Below are 12624 nucleotides of genomic sequence, written 5' to 3' on the forward strand. Positions count from 1 at the left end.
GAGCCCCTGAAAATGGGGGGCTGTGTATAAAAATGGTTGTATATATCTAAGCATTTTATATTTTTGTTCAACCCCTTGGATTAAAGCTTAAAGTCTGCACTTTATTTCAGATCCACTGTAGTGGTGTATAAAGACAAAAGCACAAAGTCAGACACAGTATTCAGTGTCCGAATACTTCCGGACTGGACTGTATTTTCGTCCCATAAAACAGTTGAACTACTGAGTTTTAGTCTATCAGGTGTATACAATGAAATACTGACTACAAGAGACATTTACCTCTGTTTAAACCATGTGCTTACACAAAATAAATAAATAAAAAAATGTTTTTTAATGATATATGATATAATGTCAAGAAATGTTAAAAGAGGTCAAAGTCACAGCATAACAGTGTTGAACAGAAAGTACAGGAACTCAGCAAACTGTCAGTTTGCAATTAATATTAAAGGACTGTAAGTAATACGATCCTCCATTGCACACTGCTTTTCTCAGCACATGAAAAGCACATAAAATAAATAAAAGGCTACACTTATAACTACATCCACATTTGTGAATACAGAGTGTACCACACAGATGAGGTGTGAATCTGAAGTTGTTAAACACCAAGTTGTGCCAGCACTGGTCACAGTACCTGCTCCATCTGAATAGAGGGTGATGTTACAGGATTTCCAATCATTTGATCAGGCAGGGCTGTGGCCGCCTCCTGACACTCATGATTAATTTAAAACAGGAAGTTTGAAGCATACACCAGTCATGCCTAGTCACCATGGCTGCAGTAGTGAAGGGAGGGGGGTTGGTGTCTCTGGGGACCTGCTTCTGAAAAAGAAGCACCAGAAGAGATGCCTCGCCCCAGCCACACACAGCACAGCTGCAGCCTAAGAGTGCTCTTCTCCATGGCTAGCGTCAGACATCTCATCTTACTTCTCTACTGTGATGGGATGAACACTGGTATGTGCATGTCTGCTTCTTAGTGTAGTGTAACATTTATAGGGCCTTGTTGTTTTTTACAAGCTTTGACATTATGACCTTGTTATCAGTTAGTCCCCTGATCTGTTGGTTTTTCCAGTGTTTCTAGTGGATGTTAATGTGATTGTAAAATTATTGTAAATAATTTTAAAATCATTCCTTGGTGTTTTATGAAGCTGGGTCGAGGCTTCTAAGTAATGCAACTTTCATTTAACCTTGACTAGGCCCGTCTCTCTAGCAGAATGGTGAGTTGGTAGTGTTGCTTATTCAGTGCAACTTCATATGGCATGTCTTTTTTCTTTTATTTTCTTTTTTGTTTTTTTAGAAACAACCCCTTCCCCACAGTCTGATCCTGTAATTACAACACGAAAAGTTGTATCCAAAGGTATGATTACCCTGTCATACAGTATATTATTAGCCAGAACAAGTATGCATTTGACATCACTAGATTACATCAATAGATCAACAGATATTTGTAAGCGTACAAATGATAAAATGATTGCAGGAATAGTTAACCAAAAATGAAAATTTGCTAAAAATGTATTCACCCTCAGGCCATCCAAGATACAGATGAGTTTGTTTCTACATCGGAACAGATTTGGAGAAACGTAGCATTACCTCACTTGCTCACCATTGGATCCTCCGCAGTGAATGGGTGCCGTCAGAATGAGAGTCCAAACAGCTGATGAAAACATAACAATAATCCACAAATAATTTACACGACTCCAGTCCATCAATTAACATCTTGTGAAGTGAAAAGTTGCATGTTTATAATAAACAAATCCATCATCAAGATGTTTTGAACTTAAACTGTTGCTACCAGCTAAAATATGAGTCCTCTATCCATTTTGCTTTCTCCATTGAAAAATGACTGTTTTCAAGCAAAAACTTCTTAAAAAGTCTTAAACAGATCTAAACAAATATGTCAGTGGATTTTGATGTAAGAGGACAACAGGAGATGGACTTTTCCACTGGAAGAAGCAATATTATGGATAGATGAGTCATATTTTTGCCAGAAACGACGCCTTGATAATGGATTTGTTTCTTACAAACATGCAGTTTTCTGCTTCACAAGACATTAATTGATGGACTGGAATCGTGTGGATTATTGTGATGTTTTCATCAGCTGTTTAGACTCTCATTCTGACGGCACCCATTCACTGCAGAGGATCCAGATGAGCCAGTGAGGTAATGCTACGTTTCTCCAAATCTGTTTCGATGAAGAAATAAACTCATGTAAACCTTGGATGGCCTGAGGGCGAGTAAATGTTCAGCAAATTTTAATTTTTGGGTGCATTCTTTTAAAATGTGAATAATAAGATAATCAAAAATAGCTTCTTTTACTAGAGACAATACATTGAATTGTTCAGAATTGCAGAGGTTTGGTTTGCTGATTGGGCTACAATTTCTTGGCATACAGGTCAAAATCAAGTCATTATTGAAGAGCTTGCAATCCTGACACCCCAGGATATAGAGCTTTTATGTAACCTAACTGATATACCAAATAACCCTCCGTACATTACTGGCTATTGGACTAAAGATGGACAAGAAATTGAAAACTCTGAAGAAACTGTAAATAGAAACAATGAACAGTATATCCTTAAAAAGACGTAAGTGGATGTCTATTTCAGAAAATAATCATGTGTCGTTTCTAATAAATGCAAAATAATGCAAATAAGACATGTTAAAGAAGTAAATAAGCAATTCAGTATTACTAAACAATGACTTAACACTGATTCAAGCTGTTTAACCTGCTTCATAGTTTCAGTATACATGCCAGAGACCTGGGAAATTATTCCTGCATCTTCAGAGAAAATCAGGCACAAGTAACATTTGTTTTAGATGGTATGTTGTCATTTTATGCACATACTGTGTTGTTTTAAATGGTTCATACAATCATATTTATAATTTAGATTATGTTAACCTGATGTATTTTGCTCCCCCCACCCCCCCAAGTTCCTGTAATAAAAGACAAAAGAGACAAGCCGGTAGTGAGCTACACTGGAGATTCAGTTGTACTGGAGTGTAAACTCAAACACACACCAAACACCTGGAACTGGTACAAGGCAAACAATACTGAAAAGGTGAAAAAGAAATGGAGAATATGAGATTGATTATACTACTTCAACCTAAACCTATTTTTTAAAAAGTTTTTCAGCTAATATAATTTATACTTTTATTTCATTTACTGAAAATTATGGTAACACTTTATTTTAAGGTGTCCTTGTTACACATGATACATGTTCTTACTATTATAATAACAATAAATTATGCATAATTACATGCAAGAAACCCTAAGACAAACCCTAACCCTATAGTAAGTACGTGTAGTTAATTAATATTACTCAGTACTAAAATGTATAAATACACTGTAACAAGGACACCTTTAAATAAAGTTTAACCAAAATTATTTGTAATAGTTGTACTTAATATTTAGTTAACAATGACAACACTGTTCATATCAGTGTTTTTCTCTTCACAGGAGCTCATTAATGTTACTGCAAACCCCCTGAACTACAAGATCTTTATTAATGGAAATGAAACAAAACTGACTGTACTGAATCTGACTGAAGAAGATTCTGGAAAGTACATATGCAGCGCTGAGTTTGATATCAAACCCAGCGAGTCTTACATAGAGCTGAGGGTCTTGTCGTATACTGAGCCTCTCAAACCCTTCATTGCTATAGTGGTTGAAGTCATTGTCCTCGTCACACTGATTTTGCTTTGGGAAAAATGCAACAAGCCGCAAAATGACAACTTTTCTGCAGGAGGTACAGTAAACTTTAATGAATAATCTTTAAATAGAGCCGTCACCAATTAAAATTAACAAAGGATTTATGCATTTGTAGAGAATGATCTCTGCTCTGAACAAACCAGCAATCTGTAAGTGTTCAGATCAGTTTATATGATTTTGAAAGCTTCACTGAATATATTTGGTAAAAATTAAAATAGTTACACTTGCTTGGAGGTTTTTCAGACATTGGCAGTGATGGTGCTTATTTTTGTTCTAGCACTCGTGATGAGAGCAATGGAGTGGAGAACAACACAGCAAGACAAAGAAAACTGGAGCACTGAGGTTTTCATTTGAACAGTTGAAAAAAAAGTGTTTGATTATGTAAAATCTTTTTATTCTGCTTTATGATCTTGTGGCTTGAATCACATAAAGTAACAAGCAAGGTTTTTTGCCTAAATTAATTCAGCCACAGCAATATATGTAAACATATATGTGACCCTGGAGCACAAAACCAGTCTTAAGTCGCTGGGGGTATATTTGTAGCAATATCCCAAAATACATCGTATGGGTCAAAATTAACGATTTTTCTTTTATGCCAAAAATCATTAGGATATTAAGTAAAGATCACGTTCCATGAAGATATTTAGCAAATTTCCTACTGTAAATATATCAAAACTTCATTTTTGATTAGTAATATGCATTGCTAAGGACTTCATTTACTGTATATTACATTCTCTATATTAAATAAACATATAAGGCATGTTTTCATAATCTTCAATATAGTGTTATTGCCAAGGTTTAAGTGTTCATATGACCTTTTGGAAGTCAATTTAATAATAAAGGTCAACTAAAGAAAATACTTTTCTGAAGACTTTATTGAAGGATTAAATCGGTTCATATGATGAAAAGTTGAAATTTCAAATTGCTCGATTCATACAGATTACTTTATGATATATTTTTGTACTTTGTGATGTGTGAGAGCTTTTGGTTGCTTGGAATTTCAATTAAGGAAAAGAAAGAGCAAACCTGCAAAAATGTCTTCATTTGCGTTTCAAACATGAAGAAAAGTCTTATGGGTTTGGACTGACATGAGGGTGAGTAAATGACAGAATTTTCATTTTTGGGTGAACTATTCCTTTAAATACAAATATGATCGTGATTTGTTGATTCGTCAATTTCGTGTAATCTTTTAATTTTCAGTTCTATTTTGGGCACTTAAATCCAAAACAAAAACTTTTTTAAACAAATTCTTAAACTTAAATGAAGACAAAAATAGTATGCAGCTCCATGTATTATGTTTACTGATGCATAGAACAATCATATCATTTTCAGAATTTTCAACACTGTGGTTTGTTCAATAAAAACTGCAGCAACAGTTTAAGAACAGCATCGTTCAAGCCCACTATGTCTCCGTCTGTGATTCTCTCATACAGCTGCATGCTTTCTGTGCCCCAGCATACGTTCTTCCTGCTATTGTTACCGTCAGCCCTTGGACTCAAAGCCAGAGTATTGAGCTGATAGCAGAAAAATGAGAAGAACTGCCCGTCTGTGATGACAGCCTGAGACACAAACGGCCTGCTCACATCCTCCTCACTCCAAAAGCCTGAGCAGATCAAAACATATTTAGTTATTAAGGAAGCATGCATGAGCTGATTCATGTCAATGCCCTACAATTGTAAAAAAAAAAAATGGATCAATTCAATTGAAAGGTGATCTTAACCTGAGCTCAGGACAATTCCAAAGATTACAGAAACACCAACCTTGATACATAGCCTGCGCCCCTGTCCATGCAAACAGGCTGGCAATACCGTTGGCCCTCAGTGACACCTCCACCTGATCAGAGAGGCCCCTCTTGCTCATTTTGTCCCTGCGGAACCTGTCAGGGACCACATGAAACTGTGTGTGACCATAGCAGCATGGATCTTCCAGTTTGGCACCTGTGGGGTAAAACAACATGCACATACTTTCAGAATACTGTCACGGATTTAAACTTTAAACTATATAATACTATATATACTATATAATATGGATAGCAAGTTTGCTCTTTACCTCTGATGTAATAGAAGTCAATAAACTTTGTTTTTATTAGCATTTTATTAAACATTTTAATATTTAATAAAACTGAATTGAAAGATTTATTGGGGCCCCCCAGTGGCCCCTGGTTGAGAAACACTGCACTACAGCGATTTAACACAAGTGTTCTTATCAGATGCTTTTGTACAACTGGCAACATCAAAGCGATAAGACACCAATGCTCAATAAACAGTTTACTTTTTTAATAATCAAATGACATTTAATTTCTAATTCTTTTTCTATGTAATAATAGTTCATTAGCCTAAATTTCAGTCCTTTACAGTTACAAAGCAACTTTCTCCAGTAATACAGAACGTGCAGCAACTTTTGTGGCTCATCCAATCAGCATTTAGAGTTGCAAATATCTGTTGCTTCATGGGATATTTGAAGACAAAAATCTGGGAGTTTTAACTAAAACGATTAAAAACCATTTCTGGTAAATCAAAATAAAGCTGAAATAAAATAAGATGAACATTAGATTAAATTAAACAAAACGAAAATCAAAAGTTTAACTGTTGTCTCTGGAACTAAGATAAAATAAGCTAAAATATGTACAAGTACTAAAACTGAGATAAAAATACAAATGCTAAAACTAAAATGAATAGTGACCATATAAATGTAAAAGTTAATTCAAAATATTAATAAAATAATATAATGTAAACTGGAACACACCAACCTATGAAGATGTTGTTGTCATACTGTCTCCTGAACAAGGGGAGCAGGTCGGGAGCCAAAGTGATAACGGGAACTTCAGCAGAGATTTCTGCCTCAAGAGGAACAAACTGCAAGATATTACATCACTATTAAGCACATATATCACACATTAATGCTATTTCTCCTAAGCGCTGCATGCCAACATTCCCAGGTAACATCACCACAGACTAGGGCTGCACGATAAATCGCATGCGATATTTAACGCGCATCTTGTCAGAAAAGCCGGTTCTGTATTTTACATTGTAAAACAGTTGCATCTTTAAACTGTCTGCAGTCATGATTAACATTTACACAAATTGTATTCATCATAAACATAATGTGAGGTACGGGCCCCTACCTCAGGAAGTTGCTGTGGGATCCTGATCTGACTGTGAGGTTTGTCATCAATCTGGAATCGCATGGGCTCGATCCGTCCTCTCCTGTGGCCCTCTGGAATAGTCCTTTCTCCCCGTAACCAGTAATAGTTGACTTGAGGGTCAAAATCTGCCAATAATAAACAAAAAAGCACATACATTAAAAACCAGAAAACACATTATGTACGTTAAACAATATAAAGACAAGCCACATTACTGAATGAGAAACCTGCGTTGCAGTAAGGTGTAAACATGGAGGTCAAACCCACCTAAACTTGACAGACTCAGTACGGGGTTTTCTTTGGCCAGAAGGTTTTTCAGACCACACACCGCGTTCCTTAGAAACGGAGTGACAAGTTGCTCTTGCTCTTTCTGGATGAAAGTCCTCCCTTTCTTCGCGTGCCAGTGTTCTTGTAGAATGGAGTTGCAGACTACAGATCGCACCTCAGACAGCACAGACTCATCCACCATCGACGCAGACTCGTGCTTCTCGGGCAGTCCGTTGAGAAACGCCGTTTTGGTATAGTGCTGATACCACTTGTCCGGGTTGAGAGCAAATGTGCGTGGGTAAATCACGTACTTCTTGCGCTGAACGCGAGTGAGCGCTCGGATCTTCTCCTGCGCCGTGCAGGAGCGCAGCTGCTCGAAGACCTCCGTGACCACGCGTCGCTTCGCCGCCTTACTCTTCGCGGTGCGGGAGGGCAGAATGGGTGGATATAAAGTCTTTGCTGTGGAAGCCTCAACCTGGACATTTCTGTTACAGGCGAGGCGTACCGACACACTGAAGAGGAAAGGATGCGAGAGCAACCTGCTGCAGGACGCCATGTTTCTCCCGCATGATCTTCAGAGTTCTTCTCCTGTCATTCAGTGCCACTGTGTTTGTCTGCTGCCGTCTGCTGGAGCGGATGAGAGGAGAATAAGAGCAATCGTCTGATGGTAAATGTGTGAATCTCTCTGCGCGTTTCCATTACAGATTTGCGCAAAACTTTGGCGATATTTTATAAATGTCGATAAAAAAGTATTGCTAAATGACAGCGTTTCCATTAACCAATGTTATGCGACTAAACCGTAACCTTTTGCCTCTCGCGATAAGTCATGGCAACGGATATACTTGTTATAAAAAGTATTTTGGCATTAATAATAATAATAATAATAATAATAAAAAGTGAATCTCTTATACACAAATCTATATCCAGTAAACCATTCTTGACAGAAATAAAAAATAATAAAGATAAACTAAAATAGAGTAACATAAACATCTATTTTTGTAATAGCTATGAAACTATGAAACTGTTTTGCTTTTGGCATTGTACTTATTCAGTTATACTGTGCTATACAGAAATGTATCAATGCAAATATTCACTGTTCAAGACCTCTCTAACTTTTACAGGAAAATAAACTCGAATTTTCTAAATATATCGAATATTCTAAAAAGAATGACAATTATTTTATTAAATTAATCAAAATTGACCAAATTTCACATTCATAAACGCATAAAAAATGTACTAAACAAAAAATAAATAAATAAAATAAAAAATATTTATTATGTAACATTATTTATACCCTTATTCTGATTTTTATATGATTGATTGATTGATGTATTTATTTATTTTTGTAGTTTTTTCTTGTCCCTTTTTTGTATATTTGTATGCATAATCGTATATGTTCATTGTTCAATATATGCATTTGAATGAAAGTATGTTATGCTAATTCAATACGCAAATTGTGAATCTCACGAAGATATTAAGGGACACATCTCACCTCAAAAAAAAAAAAAAAAATTGTGAAACTAAAATATGCATAATGAAGTTTTTCTTTTTTTTCACTTATTCTGTAATTCAAAGGAAACTGTTATTTTGAAAACCGCATAACTTTTGAGAACCGGATGTAAACAAATCCTCAGCAGCAGCACGTGAGAGGTGGATTTCCATGGGATATGGACGCTGTTTGTCCTTAAAACAGTGCAATGACAGCTCGCGGTATTTTACTAACCCGGCAGGTTTTGCCTCTTGGACATCATTTACGGCGTGTCTTACCTGTGAAGGTGTTTAATTCTATTTTATGAACACGCTGTTAGAGTTTAAGTGCGGTCTGTGAATTTGAAGTGCGCAGAAGACTTCATCTGCTGTGTACATGTTTTAGACATTCAGAGATACTGTTTCTGAGGTTTTGTTTGTTTGCCTGTTTGTATCAGACTGTTTGCTCTTCCACGCGCGACGAGGTTCGCTTGGCACAGGAAGCCAGCAGGAAATACGGAAACCTGAACCCACTATATTTTCTAAAATAATTGACAAAACTATCCCTGCAGTTATCATTTATGAGGATGACAAGGTAAGTTGCAGACCACAAGCCTTTAGGACCTTTGCTTAAATATACTGTTAAGTAACATATTGTGATTTATTTATCTTAATTCAGATTTTTTTTCAGTTTACATATAATATATGTATATGTTGTTGCAGTGTCTAGCTTTCAGAGATGTAAATCCCCAGGCTCCTGTGCATTTTCTGGTTATTCCAAGGATTCCCATTCCCAGGATCAGTGAAGCACATGATGATGATGCATCGGTTTGTCTGTCCACATACATTTTATTAATTTCTAGTTTTGATAATTACAGAGGATGACACACCTCTAAGATCTTGACATTTTCCTCCAGCTCCTGGGTCATCTTTTGATAGTGGCCAAAAATGTAGCAAAGAAAGAAGGACTGGATGAAGGATACAGAGTTGGTGAGCAAAATATGCTTTGTTTGAAAAGGGTTCATTTAATCATCTATCATCTTAAACCTGTAAAGCTTAGCATGTAAAATAAGAGTCAGAAAAAATTGTGGCTCAAATAGTATGATGTAGAAGAATATGGAGCTCATAATCAAGGTGGAAAAAACACCTCACTAAGCAAAAATATGCAACTTGGTGCAGTTGCTGATATTTATGTGGCCAAAAAGTAAGATGGCATTCTGTTAGCTTGTAATGTAAATTAAGGTTTTTGTAACAGTCTAGCAGACTACTTACGTAAAATACATATAAATATTGATGTGCATCAATGATGTATAGATAATCAAGTAAATCTCATTTCATTCCAGTTAGTGTTTATTTTTGAGGTATTACTAACAAGTTATTCTTACGTTTAATTTATAAAAAGACACATGTACTCTACAACGACCTAAAGGTTGACATATTTACAATTATACTAAAAGGCCTTTACTTGCTAAAAAAGTATAAACTATCAGTCGATGAAGGCATGTAGTAGATTGAGTACAAGTTTTGATAATGTTGATCATTTAAAGGCTGTAGAAATTTGTGTATCAAATATAATACAGTAGGCTCTATAGGGTTAATATCTGCAGTTTATTTAGTATAGTGCACTATAATATTAACATGTCATTACCTTTAAAGAATGTATTATTTGTTTAATTATCTGTCATTGTTATTTACAGTCATTAATGATGGAAAAAATGGGGCACAGTCCGTGTATCACCTTCACATTCATGTTCTCGGAGGACGGCAAATGAAATGGCCTCCAGGATAGATGGACCTTCTGTCAGAATAAAAGTAATGGTCTGCAGTTTTGGAGGAGACAAGCATAACTGATATACAAAATGAAAATTTGTTGGAAATTACCAAAAAAAAATTTTGTCAAATAATGAGAGAGTGGGAACTATTTTCTACATTAAAATTAATTTTACTGGTTTTCAGTCTTCCAGTCATTCACTGGGTAATAAAAATGTTCTGGTGAATTTTGCAAGGTTCACAGGTTGATACTGGCTTTTTGCACAATGGGTATTAAATGTTTGGCATATGCAAAAAATGCAAAAAAAGGACAGGAAATATATAAATAGGAAGTTAATGCACAATGGTTTTTAGTCATGAAATGCAAGCAGAACGAATTTCTTGCAAAGCATATTCTTGCATAAATTGTTGCATTCAAGTCAATGGGACAGTTTACATATAATTCATATTATAAATGATTTAAAATACACAGCAGTTCCTTCTGCCCATGTTCCATGAATAAGGGCCCCGGTGTTTATACCATGAAGACACATTTCAGGACGTGCTGAAATAAAAACATACGATCTGAAATCTTGTATTAGACCTGGTTTGGCCTCAGCTAAGGTCATCCTGTAGATCTATTAACTGATGAAGGTGGTGTGATCGAGCGACCTTGATGTCCAGTGGGCTGATTTCTATGGGTCGCTCATGAGTGTTTATATTAAGTGAACTTTCGTCCTATTTGCTGAAACATCAGATGCATCTGTACAGGCAACACATCATGTCTGTGCTGACTAGAAGAAGAAATGTGATACAGAACAATAATAATCTTAATAGTTTAAACAAACAACTTTGAGCCTTTTATAATTCAGTTTAATACATATTGATTTAATCTAAATTTAACAAAACATACTGGGATTTCTGGAGTGTAGTAAAAATATAATGGTAATTTTATCTAGCATATGTTATGGATTTTTATTAGGTGAAGGTTGCAAAATAGTAAATGTCCACAGATGTCTTGTCAATAATGAGTTTTGCTTTATCTCATCTGCTCGAAAATTATGTGGAATCACAATCTCTTTCATACTATCGACTTTGTGACCTTGGAGCTTATGTAACATGTAAATGTGAACAACGTGTTGATCAATAAACCGCTCTTAATTTATCTTGTCTCGCAATCTCTATAACGTGAAATATCAAAAGCAAGTGTGCAAACATGAATGAATGAATATTAATACAGATATTTGCTGTTGAAATGTCTTGCAAATGCCGTACAGTACAACTTGAATAGGAAGTTATTTTAGAACGCAAATTTTATTTAAATATCAGCTGTAGAATGTTTACATGACATGCCAGAGATATGATCAAATTTCTTTAATTTCCGTATTAAGTCTGTGACAGACATTAATATCATAAGTTGTATGTGTATTGTTTAAAAAAGAAAACCGTCAAAAATACATTTCGTTGACAATTATATTCTTGATTTTTTTTAAAAGTATATATATGGTGCTGTGGCAATTAAATCGTTTGTTTAATAATGGAAATATAAACGCAGACACCAGCCACACCGTTTCCAGGAAACATGTCGTTCAAACCGGAAAACGTAACAAAATGGTGCACACCGGTTTGAGCTTGAACTTGCCCCAGCAGTGAAGTCCTGTCACCTGCTCCACACGTCACGTGACATGATGGTACTGTGCGGTCATAGGTTTGAATGGAACAGTAGACGCACTACGTTATTCCACCTGAGAAACATAGGGCAAAAATCTGTGTCATTCACACCTGCTCTGAAAACTACACAATTTCCAACAGCACTGACAGGAAAAAACCCGTTCGAACATGTAAGTCAACTTTGATGACTTTTTGTTAACATTAGTAGGCTAGTTAAATGTGTATGTTATAAAGATAATACGTTTGCAAACTCATCATACGAATGAATTTTCTGCAGGTGTCCTTGAGGTAAACCGTCAAAGTAGAATTTATACCTAGGTGTCTAGCAAATATTCCGGTTAATAATTAGTTGTTTACGTAGGGGTGATATTTTCAATATAGCCTAGTTGTCACAAGGTAGATTTTATTTCATTCTATTTAATAATTTTTTCCCCCGTGAAGTAGGCCTATAAAGGTAGCCTATTTTTCAAATGTCTGGTTGAGGCAAGTTGTCACGTGCGTTTTAAAAATTACAAATAGCCTAGATAAAATTCTAATGGTTATTTGTGGGACGAAACTATGCTTTGTATGTTATTTACCTTGTTTGTTATTTCATTCATTGTTTTTAGTTACGTAATTGATTTCCACTGTG

The 12624-nt window shown here is 35.6% G+C and overlaps 3 protein-coding genes across 3 annotated transcripts; 2 read left to right on the forward strand and 1 right to left on the reverse strand.

Annotated features, from left to right (window-relative positions):
* The first annotated feature begins 849 nt into the window (after window positions 1-849).
* Window positions 850-4195, forward strand: LOC107720258 (embigin-like). Its single transcript, XM_016527919.1, has 8 exons — window positions 850-945; window positions 1289-1348; window positions 2384-2573; window positions 2726-2808; window positions 2920-3047; window positions 3446-3734; window positions 3813-3846; window positions 3975-4195. Exons 1-8 carry the CDS (start codon window positions 891-893, stop codon window positions 4036-4038), a joined length of 903 nt encoding a protein of 300 aa, XP_016383405.1. The 5' UTR covers window positions 850-890; the 3' UTR covers window positions 4039-4195.
* Window positions 4196-4783: 588 nt separating this feature from the next.
* On the reverse strand, window positions 4784-7755 carry mrps30 (mitochondrial ribosomal protein S30). The gene is made up of 5 exons (XM_016527922.1): window positions 7107-7755; window positions 6822-6967; window positions 6447-6552; window positions 5458-5634; window positions 4784-5300 (listed from the first exon to the last, which is right to left on the reverse strand). The coding sequence occupies exons 1-5, from the start codon at window positions 7660-7662 to the stop codon at window positions 5035-5037; spliced, it is 1251 nt and encodes a 416-aa protein (XP_016383408.1). The 5' UTR covers window positions 7663-7755; the 3' UTR covers window positions 4784-5034.
* Window positions 7756-8729: 974 nt separating this feature from the next.
* Window positions 8730-11472, forward strand: hint2 (histidine triad nucleotide binding protein 2). Its single transcript, XM_016527928.1, is given in 6 exon segments — window positions 8730-8881; window positions 9032-9095; window positions 9098-9168; window positions 9297-9401; window positions 9491-9563; window positions 10271-11472. Coding segments are annotated over 6 exon segments (483 nt in total). The 5' UTR covers window positions 8730-8803; the 3' UTR covers window positions 10363-11472.
* The last annotated feature ends 1152 nt before the right edge of the window (window positions 11473-12624 follow it).

This window comes from Sinocyclocheilus rhinocerous, unplaced genomic scaffold (genome assembly GCF_001515625.1).
Source record: "Sinocyclocheilus rhinocerous isolate Xijiao unplaced genomic scaffold, SAMN03320098_v1.1 scaffold62, whole genome shotgun sequence".
Lineage (NCBI taxonomy): Eukaryota > Metazoa > Chordata > Actinopteri > Cypriniformes > Cyprinidae > Sinocyclocheilus > Sinocyclocheilus rhinocerous.